This window comes from Scyliorhinus torazame, chromosome 12, assembly GCF_047496885.1.
Source record: "Scyliorhinus torazame isolate Kashiwa2021f chromosome 12, sScyTor2.1, whole genome shotgun sequence".
NCBI classification, from domain to species: domain Eukaryota; kingdom Metazoa; phylum Chordata; class Chondrichthyes; order Carcharhiniformes; family Scyliorhinidae; genus Scyliorhinus; species Scyliorhinus torazame.
The window spans coordinates 80596391-80617826 of record NC_092718.1 but is presented as its reverse complement, the minus strand read 5'-3'; the positions used below and the strand labels follow the sequence as shown (position 1 = coordinate 80617826).

Sequence of the window (21436 nt, the reverse complement as noted above, 5' to 3'; positions counted from 1 at the left end):
ATCCACGGGAGACCCTTCAGCCCCATGAGTTGGTCACGTCCCCTTGGTCTAAGGTAGGCGTGGACCTGTTCCATGCGCTCAGCAGAGACTATGTTCTCATAGTTGATTATTTTTCCAGCTATCCCGAGGTTGTACGCCTGCACGACATCACGTCATCGGCTGTTATCCGTGCCTGCGAAGAGGCCTTTGCTCGTCACGGCATCCCACTCACTGTGATGTCGGACAATGGCCCCTGCTTCGCGAGCCAGGAATAGTCTAACTTCGCCAGCAGGTACAACTTTGTACACGTGACGTCCAGTCCCCAGTCAAATGGCAAAGCAGAAAAGGGTATTCACATCGTAAAGAGGCTCCTCTGCAAGGCTGCTGATGCAGGATCCGACTTCTGCCTCGCCTTGCTGGCCTATCGCTCGGCTCCACTGTCCACGGGCCTGTCACCAGCCCAGCTGCTGATGGGTCGCACCCTTAGGACCACTGTACCGTCCATTCACGTCCCAGACCTCGACCATGCTCCGGTCCTTTAGCGGATGCAACAGTCTCGCGCTCAGCACAAGGCGGCGCATGACGCTCGAGCGACTGATCTCCCTGCTCTGGCGCCAGGTGACAACGTCCGAATCCATCTTCCGGAGGGTGGCTGGTCTGCGACTACTGTGGTTCTTTGGCTGGTGGCTCCCCGCTCATTCCTGGTTCGTCTGCCTGATGGCTCCATTCGCCGCCGCAATCTGCGTGTCCTTCGTCTGGTTCCACGCTCGCTACGTGATCCTCCACCGGTGCCACGCCCTCCTGTTGTCCACGACCTGGACTTTGTAGAGCTTCCGGATACTCTGCATCCTCCTCACTTGGCCGTGGCCCAGCCCGATCCTCAGCCGGTGGCTCCTGACCCACCCTTGAGGCGGTCAACCCGAATTCATTGCCCACCTCAGAGACTTGATTTATGAGCCTTACAATGTTGGACTCAATGCTTTGTTCTTTCATCCTGTTTCAGCATTTCACTAGTTTGTTTACAGCATTCATTATTAGTTTTGTTGTTGGTGTAACACCTTGTTTTTCTTTTCTCTGCACCAGGCACCTTCCCGTGTATATAGACTAGCCCCATGTATATAGTTATGTAAATACTGCACACACATGGTCAGATACACTCATTACACGTTATTTATTCTCACATAGGCACATGTTCTTTGTAAAAAAGGGGATATCATAATATACATCAGTACATTATGGTGCAATCACATGCACACACTGATGGACATGCAGTGGGACCAACCAGCATACATAACACCGCAGCCAATCACCAGTGAGAGCACAAGCACTATAAAGACAGGGGACAAGAGAGTTCCCGCTCATTCTAGCAGCAGCCAGCTCAGAGCACAGAGCTCACAACCTGCATCACAGAGTGGTGGTATGTATTAAGGGTAATACGGTACACCATGAATGCCGAGGAGCCATTGGAGGACAGATGATGGATCCCGATTGGATCCGCCGCTTACTGGTCTCCACCCAGATAGGCGGGGTATAAGAACCTGGGTTTAATCCCCGCAGCTGCATTCTGTGACTGAGCTGCTGGGGAACGAGTCTGAACAAGTCTGCTCAATAAAGCCTCGATTGAAGTTTTTTACATCTCGCCTCGTGTGTGATCGATGGTGCTACAATTTATTGAGCAGACTTAAAAAGGAATATGGAGTTCCGATCACCCCGGAGTGCCTGCAAATCGGCCCCCACGCAGCTAACGCAACATCGGCGTTTAAACACTGGCTGGCGTGCTTTGAGGGATACCTCCGAACGGCCCCCGGCAGACCAACAGAAGACCAGAAGATGCAGGTCCTGCATTCCAGGGTGAGTCCCGAAATCTACTCGCTCATCGAGGACGCGGAAGAATTCCCAGTGGCGCTCAACCTGCTGAAGGAGATCTACATTAAGCCCATCAACCAGGTCTACGCACGCTACCAGCTCGCGACGAGATGACAAATACCCGGGGAATCGCTGGACGATTTCTTCAATGCTCTAACGATCCTGGGACGAAACTGCAACTGCCCAGCGGTTACGGCGAATGAACATACGGACCTCCTGATCAGAGACGCTTACGTAGCAGGTTTGGCATCGTCTCAAATTCGCCAGAGACTTTTAGAGAAAGACTCTCTCGGACTCACAGAGGTACGGGCCCTTGCAGCCTCCCCCGACGTGGCCTCCCAAAACGCCCACGCCTATGCCCCCGACCGCGCTGCAGCCCCTTGGGCTCCGTGGACCCCCGCCACGACCGACCCCCCTGGCAACCCCAACCCCTCCGCAAGCGTGCGCAGCCAGAATCCCAGTCCACCCGGGGGGGCCCCGCTGCTACTTTTGCGGGCTGCCAAAACACCCCCACCAGCGCTGCCCGGCCCACTCGGCCACCTGCAAAAGCTGCGGTAAAAAGGGGCACTACACAGCAGTGTGCCAGTCCCGTGGGGTCGCCGCTATCTCCGGGGAACAAATGGGACCACGGGCTCAACCCCCCCAGCGACCCACGGGCGGCCAACGGGCGCCGCCATTTTGGCCCCCGGACACCACGAGGGGGGGACGGGCGCCGCCATCTTCCTACCCACGGGCCGCGTGCAATCCATGGGAGCGGCCATTTTGTCCATCCCCGGCTGCGTGCGACTCATGGGTGTGGCCATTTTGTCCACCCCCGACCGCGTGCGATCCATGGACGCCGCCATCTTGGCTGACAGGCAAGGACCCCAGCGTGGACGGCTCCACACTGCCTGAAGACAACGACCTGATACACCAACCACGTTTGGCATCGGTGACCCTCGACCAGTCACGGCCCCGGACGCTCCAGATGACAACGACAAAGGTGCTGGTGAACGGGCACGAGACGCCGTGTTTGATCGACTCGGGGAGCACGGAGAGTTTTATTCACCCGGACACGGTAAGACGCTGTTCCCTTGTAATTCGGCCAAGCACCCAAAAAATGTTCCTGGCGGCGGGGTCCCACTCCGTTGCAATCAAAGGGTTCTGCATCGCAAACCTAACGGTGCAGAGGAGAGAGTTCAAAAATTACCGGCTGTACGTCCTTCTCCACCTCTGCGCTCCCACCCTCCTGGGGTTGGACTTCCAATGCAACCTCCAGAGCTTAACTTTCAAATTTGGCGGCCCTATACCCCCACTATCTGCGGCCTCGCGACACTCAAGGTCGAACCGCCCTCCCTGTTTGCGAACCTCACCCTGGATTGCAAACCCGTCGCCACTAGGAGCAGACGGTACAGCACCCAGGACCGGACGTTTATCAGGTCCGAAGTCCAGCGGCTGCTGCAGGAAGGCATAATCCAGGCCAGCAATAGTCCCTGGAGAGCCCAGGTGGTAGTCGTGAAGACAGGGGAGAAGCAAAGGATGGTCGTAGACTACAGTCAGACCATCAACAGGTACACGCAGCTAGATGCGTACCCTCTTCCCCGCATATCCAACATGGTCAATCGGATTGCACAGTACAAGGTCTTCTCCACCGTGGACCTTAAGTCCGCCTACCACCAGCTCCCCATTCGCCCCGGTGACCGCAAGTACACTCCCTTCGAAGCAGACGGGCAGCTATACCACTTCTTAAGGGTTCCATTCGGTGTCACGAACGGAGTCTCGGTCTTCCAATGGGAGATGGACCGAATGGTCGACCAGCACGGTTTACGGGCCACGTTCCCGTACCTCGACAACGTCACCATCTGCGGCCACGACCAGCAGGACCACGACGCCAACCTCCGCAAATTCCTCCAGACCGCCAACGCCCTCAACCTCACCTACAACGAGGAAAAATGCGTGTTTATCACCGACCGTCTCGCCATCCTTGGCTACGTAGTGCGTAATGGAGTGATAGGCCCCGACCCCGAACGCATGCGCCCCCTCATGGAGTTCCCTCTCCCCCACTGTACCAAAGCCCTGAAACGCTGCCTGGGCTTCTTTTCTTATTACGCCCAGTGGATCCCCCAGTACGCAGACAAGGCCCGCCCACTAATCCAGTCCACTACTTTTCCCCTGTCGACAGAGGCCCGCCAGGCCTTCAGCCACATCAAAACGGATATCGCAAAGGCCACGATGCGCGCCACTGACGAGTCCCTCCCCTTCCAAGTCGAGAGCGACGCGTCCGACGTAGCTCTGGCGGCCACGCTCAACCAAGCAGGCAGACCCGTGGCCTTTTTCTCCCGGACCCTACACGCTTCAGAAATTTGCCACTCCTCAGTTGTAAGGTTTTCGGGCAATTCGGCCTTTTTGGAACTGCCCAAGAATAAAAACTCAGAGACTGTAAACTGACTTTTCAGCCAAGAGAACGGAACCAGTTTTCCCAGCAGGCCTGGTCCGCTGAGCTGAGTAGGGAACATAAGTATTTACAAATCCCCCCCTAGGAGCTACAAGGAAGAAGGAGCCAGACAACGAGATAAGATCAAAACACAGACCAAGGGGCACGGGAATACACAGGGGGCCTGCCTGCAAGCAGGACAATGGGATGGTCATAGCCCCATGCAGATGTAAATGACCTGGCCTCCACCAGAGCAGAATCCAATCAACACCCCATCAACATAGCAGCTATCTCCGGAGCAGATGGAAGTCTTTGAAAATCTTCAAGGGAGCTCAACCTCGTTATCTCAAAAAACAGACTGGAGGCGGACCTAGGGGAGGTACTCCCATCTCGACAGGTCTGACCGGCTCAAAGGGGGCGGGACCAGCGGGAACTTTAAATCTTACCTTTTTCAATGCAAAAGGGGCTGGCCGATCACAGGACAAAGCCAGGTAAAACAATATAAAAGGGGCTGTGTTTTCGATTGGGGGTCTCTTCGTTCTTGGCTCGACCTCTGCACCCCTGACTTGACCTCTGCAGCCTGTGACCGTAAGTACCCTGCAGCAGCTTGCGAAACTCCCTGACTTTAATAGTGGTTGAGGCTTTGGGGAAGGGAACTTGTTTTGTGCCTTGTGATATTGCTAAAACTGTGTAATCATAAGAATTTTCGTTGTGTCCGCTATATTACTTTTGAATAGACTTAGTTTGTATTAGAGCATAAGATTTTATTGTGTTTCTTCTGTTGATGATTTTGACCTGGGTTTTGCAATAAACCTTGATTTGATGATAATTGGAGTCGTTTAAATTCTTCAATCTTTCACCAGCGATCTCTGACCAAGTCATTGTTAAAATACTCCTCACCTTAATTCCGGGTTCAGGAATCGAGGGTCATCTTGAGCGATTCACTCAGGACAGACTGCTGGTTAGGAAATAAACAGCAGTGTCCTATTCTCTCTCTTGGGAAAGCTACTCTAGTGGAGTGGGAACCGGGTGGGTGTTGCACCACCGGCAAGAGAGAGAATCACCTGGGTATTGGTAGGGGTCTGGAGATCTGTGTGATATAAGTCTCAGGCTGTCGGTTAGGAATAAACGGCAGGCTTGAATCAGTGCTCTCTTCAGTGGAAGTGTCCCAGTGCGACATCCCCTGGCCTCTGAAGTTTCAGTGCCAGCTGGAGAGAGACACACACAGATATTCAAACCCCAGATATCGGCCCAGTAGTGGAGTAGCGGAGATGGCACCCTCTACACAGTAGAAAAGGAGGCCCAAGCCATAGTGGAAGCTGTGCGACATTGGAGGCATTACCTGGCCGGTAGGAGATTCACTCTCCTCACTGACCAACGGTCGGTAGCCTTCATGTTCGATAATGCACAGCGGGGCAAGATAAAGAACGACAAGATCCTGCGGTGGAGGATCGAACTCTCAACCTACAATTATGAGATTTTGTACCGTCCCGGAAAGCTGAACGAGCCGTCCGATGCCCTATCTCGCGGCACTTGTGCCAACGCACAAGTGGACCGTCTCCAAGCCCTCCACGAGGACCTCTGCCACCCGGGGGTCACTCGTTTCTACCACTTCATAAAGGCCCGCAACCTCCCTTACTCCGTCGAGGAGGTCCGAACAGTGACCAGGAACTGCCAAATCTGCGCAGAATGCAAACCGCACTTTTTCAGGCCAGATAGAGCGCACCTGATAAAGGCTTCCCGTCCCTTTGAACGCCTCAGTTTGGACTTCAAAGGCCCCCTCCCCTCCACCGATCGCAACACGTACTTTCTTAACGTCGTTGACGAATACTCCCGCTTCCCCTTCGCCATCCCCTGCCCCGACATGACCGCGGCCACGGTCATTAAAGCCCTCGGCACCATCTTTACCCTGTTCAGTTTCACCGCCTACATCCATAGCGACAGGGGGTCCTCCTTCATGAGTGACGAGCTGCGTCAATTCCTGCTCAGCAAGGGCATAGTCTCGAGCAGGATGACCAACTACAGCCTCCGGGGGAACGGGCAGGTAGAGAGGGAGAACGGAACGGTCTGGAAGACCGTCCTACTGGCCCTACGGTCTAGGAGTCTCCCAACTTCCCGCTGGCAGGAGGTCCTCCCGGATGCCCTTCACTCTATCCGGTCCCTTCTGTGTACCACCACTAACCAAACGCCTCACGAGCGCCTCCTGGTCTTCTCTAGGAGGTCCGCTTCTGGAACGTCACTTCCGACCTGGCTGGCAGCCCCGGGACCCATCCTGCTCCGGAAACATCTGCGGGCGCACAAATCAGATCCGCTGGTGGAAAAGGTACATCTACTCCACGCAAACCCGCAGTACGCCTACGTGGCGTACCCAGACAGCCGACAGGACACGGTCTCTCTGCGGGACCTGGCGCCCGCCGGAGCTCCCCACCCCCCCCAAACACAAATCACCTCCCCCTCACTCCCGCTGGTGCACCCCACAGCCACCCCCTTCCCGGGGGGATCAGTTCTCCTCCCAGGCCCATCCAGGAGTAAGGAAGCAGAGGGGGACAGCGCGATGCTCCCAGAGTCGACTGGACCCGAGCCTGCACCACCACCACCACCCGGGCTGAGACGATCGGAAAGGGCGACCAGAGCACCATCTCGACTCATCGAATCGACTTAAGATGTATATAATTCAGTGGCCCAGTAAAGCGGCATTGTTGTAAATAGTTAACGCTGCAAATCGGGTAAAATGTGAATAATTTGGTGGCCCAGTAAAAGAGGCATGATTGTATATAGTTCAATGGTTAAGGTACCGACCCTGTAAACCCCTACCACCATACCACCCACCACCCCGCTGGGTTCTTTTTTAACAAGGGGAGAATGTGGTGGTATGTATTAAGGGTAATACGGTACACCATGAATGCCGAGGAGCCATTGGAGGACAGATGCTGGATCCCGATTGGATCCGCCGCCTACTGGGCTCCACCCAGATAGGTGGGGTATAAGAACCTGGGTTTAATCCCCGCAGCTGCATTCTGTGACTGAGCTGCTGGGGAACGAGTCTGAACAAGTCTGCTCAATAAAGCCTCGATTGAAGTTCTTTACGTCTCGCCTCGTGTGTGATCGATGGTGCTACACACAGACATTTACCATGTGCTGAGTGCCTCACCATAGCTAGTGATAGGAAAGGGTCCACAGTTAAGCTTATACCCACTTTCACAGTATGTTAGCATAGTTGAACAGTTAATAAAATAGCGTTACACCACTTCCAGCATTGTTGGCTTGTTTGTGAACCAGAAGACCCAACACAACAGGCACCTCGGGGAGTGGCCTGGGGTTAGACACCCGTACAATCTGTGGCCCTATGTTCACAGTGGGCAGTCAGCAGCGTGCGCAACTGCATGGCTGCCTGGCAGGCTGCAGCAATGGTGTTCCATGGCTATCCACCCCGACCCCAGAGCCCACCTACTAGCCACCCACTGCTACTACCCTCAGCCCTGGCAGAAGACCCTGTGGACAGACAAGCAGCGCCTGGAAAAAAACAGAGAGTTCAAGATTTGCCTGTGAACAGGACAGGAGCTCTTGGCCAAAGGCTGGCAGGTTAACAGTAGTCTGAGACAGAGAAGAATCTGCAGGCTGTTTCCTGACTGGATTTCTCTCTCTCCAATCTGTCTTTTAAAAGTAACTCTATTAAAATGTCAAGCAAGTATTCCTGGATCTGCCAACTGTATTTAAACGTGGATTTTGACATGAGATGGCTTTTTAACTTGAGTGGAGATAAAAGGTAGCAATTAGAATTTAGTGTTTCATTGTCATTGTTAAACATTGTTTAGCTGGTAATTAATTATAAGCTATTTTCTTTATGATGTTAAAGTTAGTCAATACTGTGTTAGTAATAAAGTTTATTTTAATATATCCTATTCCTATTTATGCCTGCAATCACTCCTGGAACGATGTATCCTTTTCTCAGTCTTACACCTAAATAAATGTTTTTTGAACTTCTGTCCTACATCCGAGCAACTGTTGGGATCGGGTCTGGGATTGTAATATACATTGGAAACGGCGAACTCTGGGAGTGCTTCAGGAGCGGTGCCGCAGAATGACTATTGTCAGTCTTGTGTCGTTAGAATATTACGATTATTTTTAGAAAACGTGTTTTAATGGTTACATTTTGAAACTCAGCCTGAGTTTAAAGACTGTTTCCAAATTGCTTCAAGCTACCAGACACAACTGCCAATTTCAGACTGGGTCTCCTCTTCTAAGAGGACAAAAAACAATTCTTAACTAATGGATCGTTATGGTCTCGTTCAGGAGATAAGGGGCTGGATTCTCCCAAAATGGGACTATGTCCCCACGCCGGCGTAAAAACGCTGGGGTTGCACTCCCGAGTTTCCTCAAATAAATATAAGCTAATTCACTCACCTTAGGAGGCTAGCAGGGACCCTGAGTGATTCATGCAGCTTTAGCTTCGGATATGGGCCCCCGTACATCCGGTTTCGAGTCCGGCGGCCGCGCCGAGCGCCATGGCGGACTCAGACTGCGGAGGCAGTTGGAAGGTGTGGGCCCCCCGATCGGCAGCAAACCCGAAAATCCGACCACGCACAACCACTCCCTGGCCGCTCATAAGGCCCTCCCCCGGTGCCCGATCCCCCCCCCCCCACCCCACCCGCCAGGTCAGCCACGGACCGAGTCCGCAGCCGCCACTCGAGTATCCTGACCGGCAATGCCATGTTAGTTCCACGCCATTGGGAACTCGGCCAGTCGGGAGCAAGGTTCTCCGCCCCCGGGCCAAATGCGATTTCGGCGTGGGGCTGTGGAGAATGCAGCCCAAGGAATTCTGTTGATGTCTCATTGTAAGAATGCAAATCGTGCCTTAAGCTAGGGTGAAAGCTAAGAGCCACTAGTGGGAGACGGGCTGTTTGAAGTGTTGATGTCTATTCAAGAGATGACTTTGAACAGGTCATATGCACATTAGCCATCTTAAGCTTGCCCACTCAGAATCATTACAAAGGGCAGGGAGCTGCCGGCACTACAGGGAAACATCTTGATGAAGCAGGGAGAATCAGAGAATGGCTTGCAAGTACAGTGAATGGTCTGCTGTGAAGTAACTCGGAAGCTCAAGGTGCCAGGTCTGCAGAACAGAAGGAACCTTCCCTCCTCCCTATAAATCCAATACCGCTCAATAAGCTTACCTGGTAAACATACATCTGGGAAATCGAGAGTGAAAGCCATCACAGCTGCAGACAAAACTACAACTCTACCACTTCAGACAATGGAATATCTCAACTACAAAGCATGTCAGGCCTGCACTGAACACAGACTGCACTGTTCCAGTTTTTAGAAGTATAATTTTATTCTAATCTCTGTATGCATGTGTGTGTGTTAGAAACAGTAGAAGCAACTCTATCAGATACTCAACAATGTGGAAAATTGCCGAAGTATGTCTTGCCCACAAAAAGCAAGAAAAATCCAACTTGGCCAGTTTCCGTCACATCAGGTCTACTCTCGATCACCAGGAAAGTGATGGAAGAGGTCGGCAACTATGCTTTCAAGCAACTTTCTCAGCAACAACCTGCTCACTGCCATTCAGTTTGGGTTCCACCAGGGTCACTTAATGGCAGTATTACAGAACTGGTTGGAACATGGACAAAAGAGCTGAATTTCAGACGGGACGTGAGAGTGACTGCCCTTGACACCAAGGCCGCGTTTGACCAAGTGTGAGATCAAAGGTGCCTGAGGAAAACTGGAATCAATAGATTCAGGAGGAAATTGAGAAGAAAATAAACAATAAGCAATTTGCTAATTGGTATGCATCATCACACACTACCCGTCTGAAGAAAGCACCCTTGGCCGGATGCAAAAATCTACACTTAATTAGTTACCATGTATAATCCACACTTGAATATCCAGATCTTTTTAGGGAACATTATGATACTTGTATTACAGAAGTCAAAATGTAGGTGAATTATATTGCCCAGTATTGCCTGTGATCAAGCTTCCATGAATCATCCACTCTGTTGTCACAATCATAGGGGCAGACATTTTTAATACTAATAATAGAATTCATAGAATTTACTGTGCAGAAGGAGGCTATTCGGCCTATCGAGTCTGCACCGGCTCTTGGAAAGAGCACCCTACCCAAGCTCACACCTCCACCCTATCCCCATAACCCAGTAATCCCGCCCAATACTAAGGGAAATTTTGGACACTAAGGGCAATTTAGCATGGCCAATCTACCTAACCCGCACATCTTTGGACTGTGGGAGGAAACCGGAGCACCCGGAGGAAACCCACGCACACACGGGGAGAACATGCAGACTCCGCACAGACAGTGACCCAAGCCGGGAATCGAACCTGGGACCCTGGAGCTGTGAAGCAAGTGTGCTAACCACTATGCTACCATGCTGTAAATCTGATACTTACACTCACATTTCCAATGATCACCCTCTTCTTGTTATTCAAATAAAATATACATCCCTCTAGCCTGTTGTACAGGCACAAGAGGCACATTCATCCTCCACGAGCTTGTTACACAGAAATAGGAGATCTATTCTACCCCCCTCAAGCCTGTTACACAGGAACAGGAGAAGGCTCATTCAGCCACTTTGAGCTTGTTACACAGGAACAAAAGACCAATTCAGCCACCTCAAGCTGTTACACAGAAACAGGAGGCCCATTCAGTCCCCTAGAGCCTGTTGCACAGGAACAGGGGGAGGCCCATTCAGTCTCCTCCTGCCTGTTACAAAGGAACAGAAGGTCCATTCAACCCCCTTGAGTCTGTTACACAGGAAAAGGAGGCCCATTCAGCCCCCTCTATCCTGTTACTTTGGAAAAGGAGGAATCCCATTCAGCCCCCTAGAGTCTGTTACACAGGAACAGGGGTCCATTCTAAGGTGTGTTTTTTAGAGAGTGGAGTTTGGAAACACTCGTGTGGAAGTTGGAGGTCCAGTGAGACCACTGGCTCACAGTTGGATAAGCATCTGGGGAAATTTGATGCGAAATCCTCAGAATGTATATTTGGTGGAATCTGCCACTTGGTTTCAGAGTGTGGTGTGCCTGACCACAGTTGACCTGCTGATTTACAAGGACGGTGTTCTTTCTGAGGACATTATAGTAAAAGATATATCCTATAACTTGTGTTATCATTTGGAAAAAAGCAAATGGCTGCAAATGCTGGGATCTGAAACTAAAAGAGAAAATGCTGGAAAATCTCAGCCGGTCTGGCAGCATCTGTGGGGAGAGAAAAGATCTAACGTTTCGAGTCCAGATGACCCTACCTCCCACTTTCTATGTCTTTTAGCTTGGATAAAGGGTCATCTGGACTCAAAACGTTAGCTCTTTTCTCTCCCTCCAGATGCTGCCAGACCTGCTGAGATTTTCCAGCAGTTTCTCTTTTGGTTATCATTAGAAATCAGTGTATATCTCTGAAGATACATCTGGAGTGGAGGAGTATTATATTATCGTCCATCTTTTCATGTTTAATAAATATTTTATTTTTTTGTTAAAAGTTAACTGGCTGACTTATCATAGAATCATTGAATCCCTATAGTGCAGGAGGCTATTCCCTTCATTGCAGTGTTAATGTAAGCCTACTTGTGACACTAATAAAGATTATTATTATTGTTCAGCTCATCGGGTCTGCACCTACCCTCTGACAAAGCACTCCAACCGAGCGCCCTTCCCCACCTTATCCCGATAACCTAACCTGCACATCCGTGGACACTAATGGGCAATTTAGCATGGCCAATTCACCTAACCTGCACATCTTTGGACTGTGGGAGGAAATCGGAGCACCCGGAGGAAACCCACGCAGACAGGGGGAGAAAGCGCAAACTCCACACAGTCACCTGAGGCTGGCATTGAACCCGGGTCCCTGACACTGTGAGGCAGCAGTGCTAACCACTGTGCCACCGTGCTGCTCCCAAAATGACTATTTATCCAAGTTCCTGAACAAAAAATAATAGTTGATGTCTATTGAGCCAGGCTTCCATTCTGGGACCTGACTGCCCAGTTGCAACATCATCGTAAGAACCATCTTGTTTTTGTCGGTCACCAAGAGTTGGTGGAGATGTGTGACCTCTTGTGGGAGGCTTTGACGACATCCCCAAGGCATTTTGGTGGAGGTGGCTTTGAGCCTTGATGCCAGACTCTCACTGGATTTAAGATGGCTTCTCTGCCTCACCTGCTGCAAAGGTGAACGAGGGTCAGTCATAGGGTTCCAAAATTAGTCTGAATAATTTTGAGTCAGGCTCCTGAAGGGTAGATACTGCACCCTGTATTTTCCACCCAAACAAGCCCCAAATGTGCACAGTGTTCCCTGTGCGCAGTACAGCAGCTGTTTGTCTCAAAGACTTTAAAAAGGCTTCCATGTCCGATGTAAATCCCACGTCCAGCAGGCAGGCCTCAAATCAGTCAAGATTTCTTCAAGGAAATGAGCAGCACACTTCAACTTTTTCCTTGGAAAAAACAAAAAAAATCCTGTCCGTATTGGATAATCATCTCGGAAGAGTTTGTTTCAGAGCTTTTGAGTAAAGAAATCATGAATGCTTTGAGTGCAGTCGAACGCCTCTCAACACGCGCGTGATTCAGAATTGCATTGTTGGGGAACCCGACACCAAAGCAAATGGAAACAGCGACACAAAGCAATTGCTGAGTCGTGAAATGGTGCAGGAGGCCATTCGGCTTCTCGAGCTTGCTGCAATCTCATTATTTTCATCATCACTTTTTCTTTTTTTTCATAAATTTAGTGTCCCCAATTCATTTTTTCCAATTAAGGAGCAATTTAGCATGGCTAATCCGCCTACCCTGCACATCTTTGGTTTGTAGGGTCGAAACCCACGCAAACACGGGGAGAATGTTGAAACTCCACACGGCCAATGATCCAGAGCCGGGATTGAACCTGGGACCTCAGCGCCATGTGATAGCAGGGCTAACCCACTGCGCCACCGTGCTGCCCCTTCCATCCTTTTTTCAAAATAACGTTGAATATGTTGAATTCTGCGGCCACAAAGTTCTTCAAGTGTCCCTCAAACGCCAACAGGTTCCTAGCCCCCCCCTCCCCCCCCCCCAAGGTCTTAATGAAAAATCTGTCCCCTGACCATTTTGTCATGCGTGAATCATGTTGCCAACACTGGATGGCCACATTCCTGGACCTGATGTCCTCTGAACTTTGCACCTTAACCACCAGCTCTCCCCTTCCCCCCCCCCACTTTGGTCTGCAGAGGTGACTGCCCGCATGAAGCCAGGTCTTGCCCACATTGACTAGACAACATTGACTAGACACTGCTCGCCTACTGTCAACATCTTGCCTGGGCAGCTTCCATCCAATATATTTATAATTTAAAACTCATGCCACGAAACCATTGAAGGAAAATGTTTCCTGTTTGGCATTTCCTGAGTCGGGTTGGGTTTGGGGGAAATTCGAGTTGCAATCTGGTCCCAAGGGAATTCCGGGAGGGTTGGCAACCAGGGTGGCCAGGAATTACTGACCATCCGAAGGTTTTGCCGTCGTGCATGCGCGAATAACCAACCGCCAACTGCTGTCCCGCGAGACGCAGGATAGGGCGCACGCGCGGGATACGCCGGTGACAGGCAAGAGGTGACAACGCGTGTTTCTGGGAGGTGCCAGTGCGCTGAAGCATCAGGGTTTATTTCCGGGGGGGAGGGGGGTCGAGGCAGGGTCAAACCGCCGCACCGTTGAAGCCACGTGCCAAGCTGACAGCCCGTCGACGTCTTCCTCGGCATCAAGGACCAAACCGCCAAGGCGAGCCATTGCCACTTCGCTCTCTCGCCGGTCCCACCCTTCCATGCTCCTGCCCCTCTCCCCGCAGGCACATTAACACATAGTTCAGGGTGCGCCCATCCTCGCGCCCCACCTCTCCTCGGACACCCCCTCGCTTAAGGCCGTCCCCTCTCCGCAGGCACTTCGCCCCCTCCCCAGACCCCGCCCTTTCTCCCCAGACCCCGCCCCTTCTCCCCAGACCCCGCCCCTTCTCCCCAGGCCCCGCCCCTTCTCCCCAGGCCCCGCCCCTTCTCCGCAGGACCTGCCATGGCGGCCTCCTCGGCGGTTGGTGATGATTCTCTTTATCCCATCGCCGTGCTGATCGACGAGCTGCGGAATGAAGATGTCCAGGTGAGAGAGAGAGAGAGTGGGAATAAAACACTTTGTCACCTCAAATAAATGCGCACAGCAACATAGAGAAATAGAAATATTATATTCCAGCGACAGGGGTGGAATCTGAGAGGAAGGAGCCAGTGAGGGGGAGGGGTCAGTAAGGAGGAGTCTGGGGGAGGGGTCAGGAAAGAGAGTCTAAGGGAGGAGCCAGTGAGGGGGCGGGGTCAGTAAGGAGGCGTCTGGGGGAGGGGCCAGCGAGGGGGTGGGGTCAGTAAAGAGTCTGAGGGAGGAGTCAGTGAGGGGGTGGGGTCAGTAAGGAGGAGTCTGAGGGAGGGGTCAGTGAGGGGGAGGGGTCAGTAAAGAGTCTGAGGGAGGAGTCAGTGAGGGGGCAGGGTCAGTAAGGAGGAGTCTGGGGGAGGGGTCAGTGAGGGGGAGGGGTCAGTAAGGAGGAGTCAGTGAGGGGGAGGGGTCAGTAAAGAGAGTCTTGAGGGAGGAGTCAGTGAGGGCGTGGTCAGTAAGGAGGAGTCAGTGAGGGGGTGGGGTCAGTAAAGAGTCTGAGGGAGGAGTCAGTGAAAGGGTGGGGTCAGTAAGGAGGAGTCTGAGGGAGGGGTCAGTGAGGGAGGGGTCAGTAAGGAGGAGTCTGAGGGGGAGGGGTCAGTAAAGAGTCTGAGGGAGGAGTCAGTGAGGTGGCAGGGTCAGTAAGGAGGAGTCTGGGGGAGGGGTCAGTGAGGGGGAGGGGTCAGTGAGGTGGAGGGGTCAGTAAGGAGTAGTCAGTGAGGGGGAGGGGTCAGTAAAGAGAGTCTTGAGGGAGGAGTCAGTGAGGGCGTGGTCAGTAAGGAGGAGTCTGGGGAGGAGTCAGTGAGGGGGTGGGGTCAGTAAAGAGAGTCTGAGGGAGGAGTCAGTGAAGGGGAGGGGTCAGTAAGGAGGAGTCTGGGGGAGTGGTCAGTGAGGGGGAGGGGTCAGTAAGGAGGGGTCAGTGAGGGGGAGGGGTCAGTAAAGAGAGTCTGAGGGAGGAGTCAGTGAGGGGGCGGGTCAGTAAGGAGGAGTCTGGGGAAGGGGTCAGTGAGGGGGTGGGGTCAGTAAAGAGTCTGAAAGGAGTCAGTGAGCGGGTGGGGTCAGAAAGGAGGAGTCTGGGGGAGGTGTCAGTGAGGGGAGGGGTCAGTAAGGAGGAGTCTGAGGGAGGAGTCAGTGAGGGGGAGGGGTCAGTAAAGAGAGTCTGAGGGAGGAGTCAGTGAGGGGGAGGTGTCCGTAAAGAGAGTGAGGGAGGAGTCAGTGAGGTGGTGGGGTCAGTAAGGAGGAGTTTGGGGGAGGGGTCAGTGAGGGTGGGGTCAGAGAGGGGTGTGAGGAGAGGAATCAAAGGAGTCAGTGAGAGGGAGGGGGTCAGTGAGGGGAGGAATCAGGAAGGAGTCAGTGAGGGGGAGGGGTCAGTGAGGGGGAGGGGTCAGAGTGGAAGGGGTCAGAGACGGGTCAGTGAGGGGGAGGGGAAAGTGAGGGGGAGGGGAAAGTGAGGGGGATGGGTCAGTGAAGGGGTGGGGTCAGTGAGAGGGTGAGGTCAGTGAGGGGGAGGGGCCATTGAGGTGGAGGAATCGGTGAGGAGGGGCCATTGAGGTGGAGGAATTGGTGAGGGGGAGCAGTCAGTGAGGGGGAGGGGTCAGTGAGAGGGTGAGGTCAGTGAGGGGGAGGGGCCATTGAGGTGGAGGAATCGGTGAGGAGGAGGGGCCATTGAGGTGGAGGAATTGGTGAGGGGGAGCAGTCAGTGAGGGGGAGGGGTCAGTGAGAGGGTGAGGTCAGTGAGGGGGAGGGGCCATTGAGGTGGAGGAATTGGTGAGGGGGAGCAGTCAGTGAGGGGGAGGGGTCAGTGAGAGGGTGAGGTCAGTGAGAGAGGTGGAGGAATCGGTGAGGGCGATGGGTCAGTGAGGGGAGGAATCGGTGAGGGGGAGGAGTCAGTGAGAGGGCAGGGTCTGTCAGAGGGAGGGGGTGGGGTCAGCTTGGGCGGGTTCAGTGAGGGGGTGAGGTCAGTGAGGGGGAGGGGTCAGTGAGGGAGCAATCAGCGAGGGGGAAGAATCAAAGGGGTTAGTAAGGGGGAGGAGTCAGGGAGGGGCAGGTTTTATTAAGGGGAAGGAGTCAGTAAGGGAGCAGTCAGTGAGGGGAGGGGCTAGTGGGGAGGAATCAGTGAGGGGGAGGAGTCTGACACAAAGGAGTCAGTCAGGGAGGGGTCAGTGTAGGGAGGATCAGAGAGGGGGTTACTGAGGGGGAGGAGGCAGTGAGGGGGAGGACTCAGTGAGGGGGAGGAGTCAGTGAGGGGAGGATGCAGTGGGGGGTCACAGGGGAACAGGTCAGCGAGGTGGCAAGTTCAGTAAAGGCGCTATGTCAATGGTGGGAGGAGTTTGTTGGGGGGAGGGGTTTGTTGGGAGGGGTCAGTGAGGGGGAACAGTCTGGGGATGGTTCAGTTGGGGAGGGATATTTTGGGGGAAGGATCTGTTGTGGAGAAACGGTCAGTGAGGGAATGGATCTGTTGGGAGAGGGGTCAGTGAGGGGAAAGTATCTGTTGGAGAGTCAGAGAGGGGAGGAATCTGTTGGGGGAGGGGTCAATGAGGGGATCTGTTGTAGGTGGGTCAATGAGGAGTAAGGATCTGTTGGAGAGTCAGTGAGGGGAGGGATCTGTTGGGGAGGGGTAAATGAGGGGAGGGATCTGTTGGGGTGGGACAGTGAGGGAAGGGTTCTGTTGAGGGGTCAGTGAGGGGAGGAATCTATTGGGGTGGGTTAGTGGGGGGTGGGATCTGTTGGGGGCAGGGATTTGTTGGGGCAGGGATCTGTTGTGCAGGGTTAAGAGATTTGGTTGAAATTTGCCACAATCTTACTAAATGGGGGTGAGTGCTCAAGAGGCTGAATGGCCTTCATGTACCTGATGATCTTGATGGCGAGTTACTGGTCAACAGGGAAGCACCAGTGGCTACCCCCTGTACTAGGTATATTACCCTCGCAGAGGAGGGAGGGGGGGAGTGCAGCTGTGTTCCTGAGAATGATACTGGGGATATAAACGGGCAAAGTCAAGAGGAGAGCTTGCAGAGAGAAAGACCGTGTATTCCCTCAAGTCTCGAGGTTTGAGGGATTTTCCCATCTAATCGCTCAGGTAAAGCCATGATTCATGTTGTTCCTTAACCTTGCTGTTCGCTGTTCCAGCTCCGTCTCAACAGCATCAAGAAGCTGTCCACCATTGCTCTGGCTCTAGGTGTAGAAAGGACTCGGACTGAGCTCCTTCCGTTCCTAACAGGTGAGTGCGATGGAGAGAGAGAAGGAAATTTCTTCTGAATTTCCAAATGGATTTATTTGTAACTGTCTTATTTGATGGAAGCTAGTGTAATACTCCACTCCAACACAAGTGGACACATCTTCTCTTAGTCGATCATTGAAGTACTTCAATAATTTTAAAGACCTCAATCAGGTCAACCCCTCAACCTTCACTTTATCAGAGAAAAGAGCCACAGCTTGTTCAGTGTTTCCTGGTGGTCACAACCTCTTGGTTTTGGATCATCCTTGTGAATATCTAGTGCTACTATGTCTTTGTCTCAATATGGAGATCATAACTGCACAGTGCCCCGAACTTGGTCTAATCAAGGGATATGGAGATCAAAACTGCACAGTGCTGCCAGTGAGATTTAACCAATGGATATGGATATTGGAACTGTGCACTGTGCTCCAGGTGCAGTCCAACCAAGGGATATGGTGACCGGAACGGTGCACAGTGCTCCAAGTGTGGTCTAACCAAGGGATATTGTCATGGGAGTGTCCCTTTACAAAATGTTTTTGTCTTATCACATGGCTTCAGTGATGTCATTGTGTGAGAGGGGAGCTGGGCTGTGGCCCTGAGTTTTACTTTCGTTTTTGAGTTTAACCTGGTTTTGTATTGCAGAGGTTGAAAAAGAAGTGTTTCTCTATCTTCAGTTTAAAAGCTGTTTCCAGATTACTTGAGAACTTAAACGAGATAACTTTTCTGGAAGGAATTCAAACCTGTTGTTTTGGAAAGGAAGCAAGAGTATCCATACCACAGTCTTAAAGATATTAAGAGTGCCATGTGCTGGGCCACACCTATGAAAAGGGAGTACTTGTTTATGGGATCTTGTTATTAAATTGGAACAGTTAAAGGGGAGAATTTATTAAGGGTGATACATAGATTACTGTAGCTGTGTGGGGTATTTATGTTGTAGTTGATAAAACTGTTTACTGTGTGGGTTTATAAAAATGTTAACTCAATTCGTAGAATAAAGCTTGTTTTTGATTAAAAGTGCTTAAGGCCTCTGTTGAATAACACCCGAAAGCTAGGTCCTTGTGCTCATCGTAACTAAAATCAATAAACAGTTGTAGGTCTGGTGAACTCCATGATATACTTTGGAATTTTCTAAACCCTGGCCCAGAACAATATAGAGACCAGAAACTGCACAGTGCTCCAAATGTGGGCTGACCAAGGGATATGGAGACCAGAACTATGCCTAGTGCTCCCCGTAGGGTCTAACCAAGGGACATGGAGACTGGAACTATGCACAGTACTTAAGTGTAGTCCAACAAGGGATATGGAGACAGAAACTGCACAATGCTCCCAAGTGTGGTCTAATCAAGGGATATGGAGACAGAAACCGTGCACAGTGCTTCCAGTATGGTCTGCTGAAGGTCGAAGTAAGTCAATCGTAGCTCCTCTACATTGCCCTGCAGAAACAAACCCTAGTTCCCTAATTTAAATCAGGTTGGATAACTGTTTCGCTTTTATATTGCAGACACGATATACGATGAGGATGAGGTGCTGCTGGCCTTGGCTGAACAGCTGGGATCGTTCACTGCCCTGGTGGGAGGCCCAGCATTTGTGAACTGTTTGCTGGTGAGTTGTCGAGGTCTTCGCTCTGCAGTACGGTGCTAAGGGGGCGGGGGACAATTCTTCATCAAAGAAGGAACAGCCGAGACGTATGAGAAATCGCCACATGCAGGCAGACTGCTCCAAAGAAAATTTTAATTCAAAGCTTATTGAAATGCTGGCCCCTATCTCGAGCAGGCTGGGTAACAATCCAGCCCAAGAAACTCTGCCAGTGTGCAACACTATTCTCAGACCCCAAACTGGAGAAACTAGGATTAGGGGCTACTTTGGCCCCTTCGTGCCTGTTACACAGGAACAGGAGGCAGCCCCCATTCAGCTCCTCGAGCCTGCTACACAGGAACAGGAGGCAGCCCCCATTCAGCTCCTCGAGCCTGGCTACACAGGAACAGGAGGAGGCCCATTCAGCCCCCTCTACGCTGTTCCGCAAGAACAGGAGGAGGTCCATTCATCTCCCTCGAGCCTGTTATACAGGAACAGGAGGAGGCCCATTCAGTCCCCTGACCCTGTTACACAGGAACAGGAGGAGGTCCATTCAGCTCCCTCAAGCCTATTACACAGGAACAGGAGGCCCATTCAGCCCCTTCGAGCCCATTTACAGGAACAGCAGGAAATCCATTCTACCCCCTCGAGCCTGTTACATAGGAACAGGAGGGGACCAATTCATCCCCCCTCGAGCCTGTTACACAGGAAAAGGAGGAGGCCCATTGGATCTCTTGAGCATGTTACGCAGGAACAGGAGCATCCCTATTCAAACTCCCTTGAGCATGCCTCTGCGGTACAGACAATACATTTTCCTGAGTATGCTGTGTGGTAAAGTTTGTATTGGGCTCGCCATTACGTCTAACCCTGCCTCTCCTTGCCCGCGAATCAGCCTCCGCTCGAAAGCCTGGCCACGGTGGAGGAGACTGTGGTGCGGGACAAGGCCGTGGAATCACTACGCGTTATTTCCAAGGAGCACTCTTCCCCCGACCTGGAGCGGCACTTTGTGCCGCTGGTGAAGCGCCTCGCCAGCGGGGACTGGTTCACCTCCCGGACATCGGCCTGCGGCCTCTTCAGCGTGTGTTATCAGCGAGTCCCCAACTCCGTCAAGGCAGAGCTGAGGCTGTAAGTATCGTGCAGCACAAGCGCGTCCATCCAGGTGTCCCGCACCAATTTGGTGGAGGGGGAGGGGTGGATGTTAGGTGTATGGGGGTTATTTTCTGAAGCCCCCTAGCCCCCACCCACTCTGGATGAGGATCAGTTCAGCGCTTTGACAATTTCGACCAAAAGATAGACCTTAATTTCTCTCGCACCTCTCACCATCTCAGGATTTTCCATACCACTTCTCAGCTGATGATGGAGCATCGTGACTTTTGTAATGCACGAAATGTGGCAGCTAATTGGTGCCAGACCAAAGACCAGATTCGGGGGCCATTAATATGCGACAGTCACTAACAAGTCCAATGGGGAATTTAGGAGAAGCTTCTTTACCCAGAGAGTGGGGAGAATGTGGAACTCTCTTCTAAAGGGAATGGGGAGAGTGTGGAACTTGGTCCCTCAGGGAGCGGGAAGAATGTGGGACTTGCTCCCACAGGGAATGGGGAGAATGTGGGGCTCGCTTTCACTGGGAGTGGGAAAAATGTGGGGCTCGCTCCCACTGGGAGTGGGGAAAATGTGGGGCTCGCTCCCACTAGGAGTGGGGCGAATGTGGGACTCGCTCCCTCAGGCAGCGGGGAGAATGTGGGGCTCGCTCCCACTGGGAGTGGGGAAAATGTGGGGCTCGCTCCCACTAGGAGTGGGGAGAATGTGGGACTCAATCCCACAGAGAGCAGGGAGAATGTGGGACTCCCTCCCACGGAGAGCAGGGACAATATGGGACTTGATCCCACTGGGAGTGGGGAAAATGTGGGGCTCGCTCCCACTAGGAGTGGGGAGAATGTGTGACTCCCTCCCACGGAGAGCAGGGACAATATGGGACTTGATCCCACAGGGAGTGGGGAGAATGTGGGTCTCGATCCCACAGATAGCAGGGAGAATGTGGGACTCAATCCCAGTTGCCTGTTTCTCTGCTGCAAATATTCTGAGGAAAGGTCTTTGCTGGAAACTGAAACTATTGTGTTGACAGCTGTGCTGTATGTTTTCAACCACATCTGTTTAGTCACTTGATTTTATTTTCCATCTCAAAACTTCACACCCCTCCGATGTGGTTTCCCACCTCCCTCCCTCTATCCTCCTC

The 21436-nt window shown here is 52.3% G+C and overlaps 2 protein-coding genes across 7 annotated transcripts in view; one reads left to right on the top strand and one right to left on the bottom strand.

Moving 5' to 3' along the window:
* Positions 1–8891, bottom strand: part of LOC140386517 (free fatty acid receptor 3-like) — a 152398-nt gene extending 143507 nt beyond the window's left edge. For all 4 annotated transcript variants that reach the window (XM_072468917.1, XM_072468916.1, XM_072468918.1 and 1 more), the window contains exon 1: positions 8663–8891. The gene's annotated coding sequence lies outside the window, so the exon portion shown is untranslated. The remainder of the gene's footprint in view (positions 1–8662) is intronic.
* A 5380-nt stretch (positions 8892–14271) lies between these two features.
* The window catches only part of LOC140386516 (serine/threonine-protein phosphatase 2A 65 kDa regulatory subunit A beta isoform-like), a 96113-nt gene continuing 88948 nt past the window's right edge, over positions 14272–21436 (top strand). For all 3 annotated transcript variants that reach the window (XR_011933630.1, XM_072468913.1, XM_072468914.1), the window contains exons 1-4: positions 14272–14372; positions 17538–17628; positions 19127–19227; positions 20093–20325. Coding sequence is in view for 2 of the 3 variants with exons in the window: in XM_072468913.1 (XP_072325014.1) it covers positions 14289–14372; positions 17538–17628; positions 19127–19227; positions 20093–20325 (509 nt within the window). In the remaining variant the exon portion in view is untranslated. The remainder of the gene's footprint in view (positions 14373–17537; positions 17629–19126; positions 19228–20092; positions 20326–21436) is intronic.